Source organism: Eupeodes corollae, chromosome 3, assembly GCF_945859685.1.
Source record: "Eupeodes corollae chromosome 3, idEupCoro1.1, whole genome shotgun sequence".
In the NCBI taxonomy this organism is placed as follows: Eukaryota; Metazoa; Arthropoda; class Insecta; order Diptera; family Syrphidae; genus Eupeodes; species Eupeodes corollae.
The window spans coordinates 90,437,332-90,439,616 of record NC_079149.1 but is presented as its reverse complement, the minus strand read 5'-3'; the positions used below and the strand labels follow the sequence as shown (position 1 = coordinate 90,439,616).

At 41.8% G+C, this 2,285-nt stretch overlaps 1 protein-coding gene across 1 annotated transcript; it reads right to left on the bottom strand.

Moving 5' to 3' along the window:
- Window positions 1-281: 281 nt before the first annotated feature.
- LOC129950679 (uncharacterized protein K02A2.6-like) lies at window positions 282-1,163 on the bottom strand. Its single transcript, XM_056062603.1, has one exon. It carries the CDS (start codon window positions 1,161-1,163, stop codon window positions 282-284), a length of 882 nt encoding a protein of 293 aa, XP_055918578.1.
- Between the last annotated feature and the right edge of the window lie 1,122 nt (window positions 1,164-2,285).

The following is a 2,285-nucleotide window of genomic DNA, read 5'->3' as shown; positions in this document are numbered from 1 at the left end:
AAGTGAGTTGTAAGATGACAGTTTTTAAAAAACTATATTGTACGATATTTCAACACAAAACCAAAACACCTTTTCAAAACTGCTTTAAACTGGTAAATTTTTTTTTTTTTATGAGACGTGAAAGCGTTTACTCTTTTTTTTTCAAATCGTGTTATCCTCAATGTTTTGCAAATCAACACGTTGAAAGAGTTCTCAAAACGACACCCTGGTTCTCATACAATACAATGGGTCAATATTGACAGATTGATGAATCTGAATTGCAGTCCTCCCCTCTTAATTGTTTAGTAACCCAACCGCTCTACAGGCTTCTTAACGCGACTGCTTCTTCGAACCGTGGGTGCTACTTCAGTGTCTTTGTCAAAATTATCTGCTTCCTTCGAGATTGATGGTGATGGTTGAACTACTCCTTCACTCCAGGATTCATTGGGCTTAGGTGATTGCGCCACAGGTGACTGAAACTCATCATTAGATGTTTGTATCGGCGAATTTGTTGTAGGACCACCGCATGTGGGGCTAAGCATAGGAGCAGAGTTTGAAAGCTGCACCTCTGGATCCTTCGGTGCTTGTTTTTCATTCACGTTACACTTCTGAATCTGGTCCACATGCCTTCTCCATAGCTTCCCGTGAACATCAATGAAATAATGGAAAAGTCCGTCTTGACGTACTATTTTCCCAAACTCCCACTTTTTGTTTTTGCTAGAATACTCTCTTACATGAACCTTATCTCCCGGGTAATATTGCACACCACTTGGATATGGCCAGTGTAGTTTCTCCTTTACGTTATCGATGGTGTTTGGCCGGATCAAATCCAATCTGATGCGTATATCTCGCTGGAGAAATAATGTACAGGGTGCCACTCCGGTTGTAGAGTTTGGTGTCTTTCTGTAACGCATAAGATAGTTCGAAAGCTTATAAGCAATGTTACCTGGGTCGTTAATCATTTTTCGGAGAGCCACTTTCATATTTTGCACAAACCGTTCAGCTTGACCATTAGTGGCTGGATGGTATGGAGCAGTGAACTTATGATTGATACCATTTTCTTTTAAGAATCTCTTAAACTCCCCCGAGGTAAAAGTAGGCCCATTGTCACTGACCAATGTCAAGGGTAGACCATATCGGGCAAACAAGTCACGTAACACTTCGATTGTCCTTGCTGCTTTCATGCAATTTATTTGAAAAATTTCTGGCCACTTAGAATGTGCATCGACCACAATCAAAAAATATTTTTCAAAAAACGGTCCCGCAAAATCAACGTGTACCCTTTGCCATGGGGTTGATGGTTATACCCATGGATGTTGAATCCTTTTCGATGATTTTTGAACGCTTCTGCAGGCCATGCATTTCTGGGCTAAGTCCTCGATGTCAGTGTCAATGTGTGGCCACCACACATATAGCTTCGTGCCAATGCTTTCATCTTAACAATCTCTACGTGAGCAGTATGTAATTCTGCCAGTATAAGTTCCCTCAGTGTCTGAGGAATCACCACCCGATTGTTCCTGAGAGTTGTACCATTTGTTAGTGAGAATTGATAATCTTTACCTTCGAATCCAGCTGTGTCTAATTTGTTTCCCAGCACTAAGTTGTTATACACCTCCTTTAGAGCTGGATCTCTACATGTCTCCTCAGCAACTAATTTTTGGGTAACAGGAACAACGTCTATTTGCTTCATTTGGTAGTAGGTTACGTTCTCATCATCTTTAGGTTCATCCAACTGTAGGGGCAAACGAGAAAGCGCATCTGCATTGCCGTGGTCCCCCGTCCCCCGTCACTCGATACACAATTTCATAAGTGAAGCCTTGCAGAAACTGTGCATAATGCAGCATACGAGTGGCCACCATACTTGGTAAACTTTTGCTAGGGCTTAAAATAGCAACTAATGGTTTATGATCGGTGATTAGTGTGAACTTCCGGCCATAGCAATAACGAACAAATCTTTTTAACGCCCAGATTATTGAAGTCGCCTCTTTGTCAATTTGGCTATAATTTTCTGAGTTTGACAGAGATCGCGAGGCGTAAGCGATTGGTCGTTCCTGTCCATCTGGGAATGTGTGGGATAGCACAGCCTCTGAACCATATGGACTCGCATCGGTCGCCAATGATAGAGGTAATTTTGGATTGTACGCACAAAGAACAACATCCGAAGTTATTTCAGATTTGATGCTCCTGAACACCTTCTCACATTCTTGACTCCATCGGAAATCCTGGTCCTTTTGTAGTAGATTGTGTAACGGGTTCAATTTAGAGGAGAGATTCTGCAAAAATCTCCCATAGTAGTTCACCAGACC

What these genes read in the sequence shown, in the direction of transcription:
- LOC129950679 (XM_056062603.1), bottom strand. Translation starts at nt 1,163, where the DNA reads ATGAAAGCAGCAAGGACAATCGAAGTGTTACGTGACTTGTTTGCCCGA.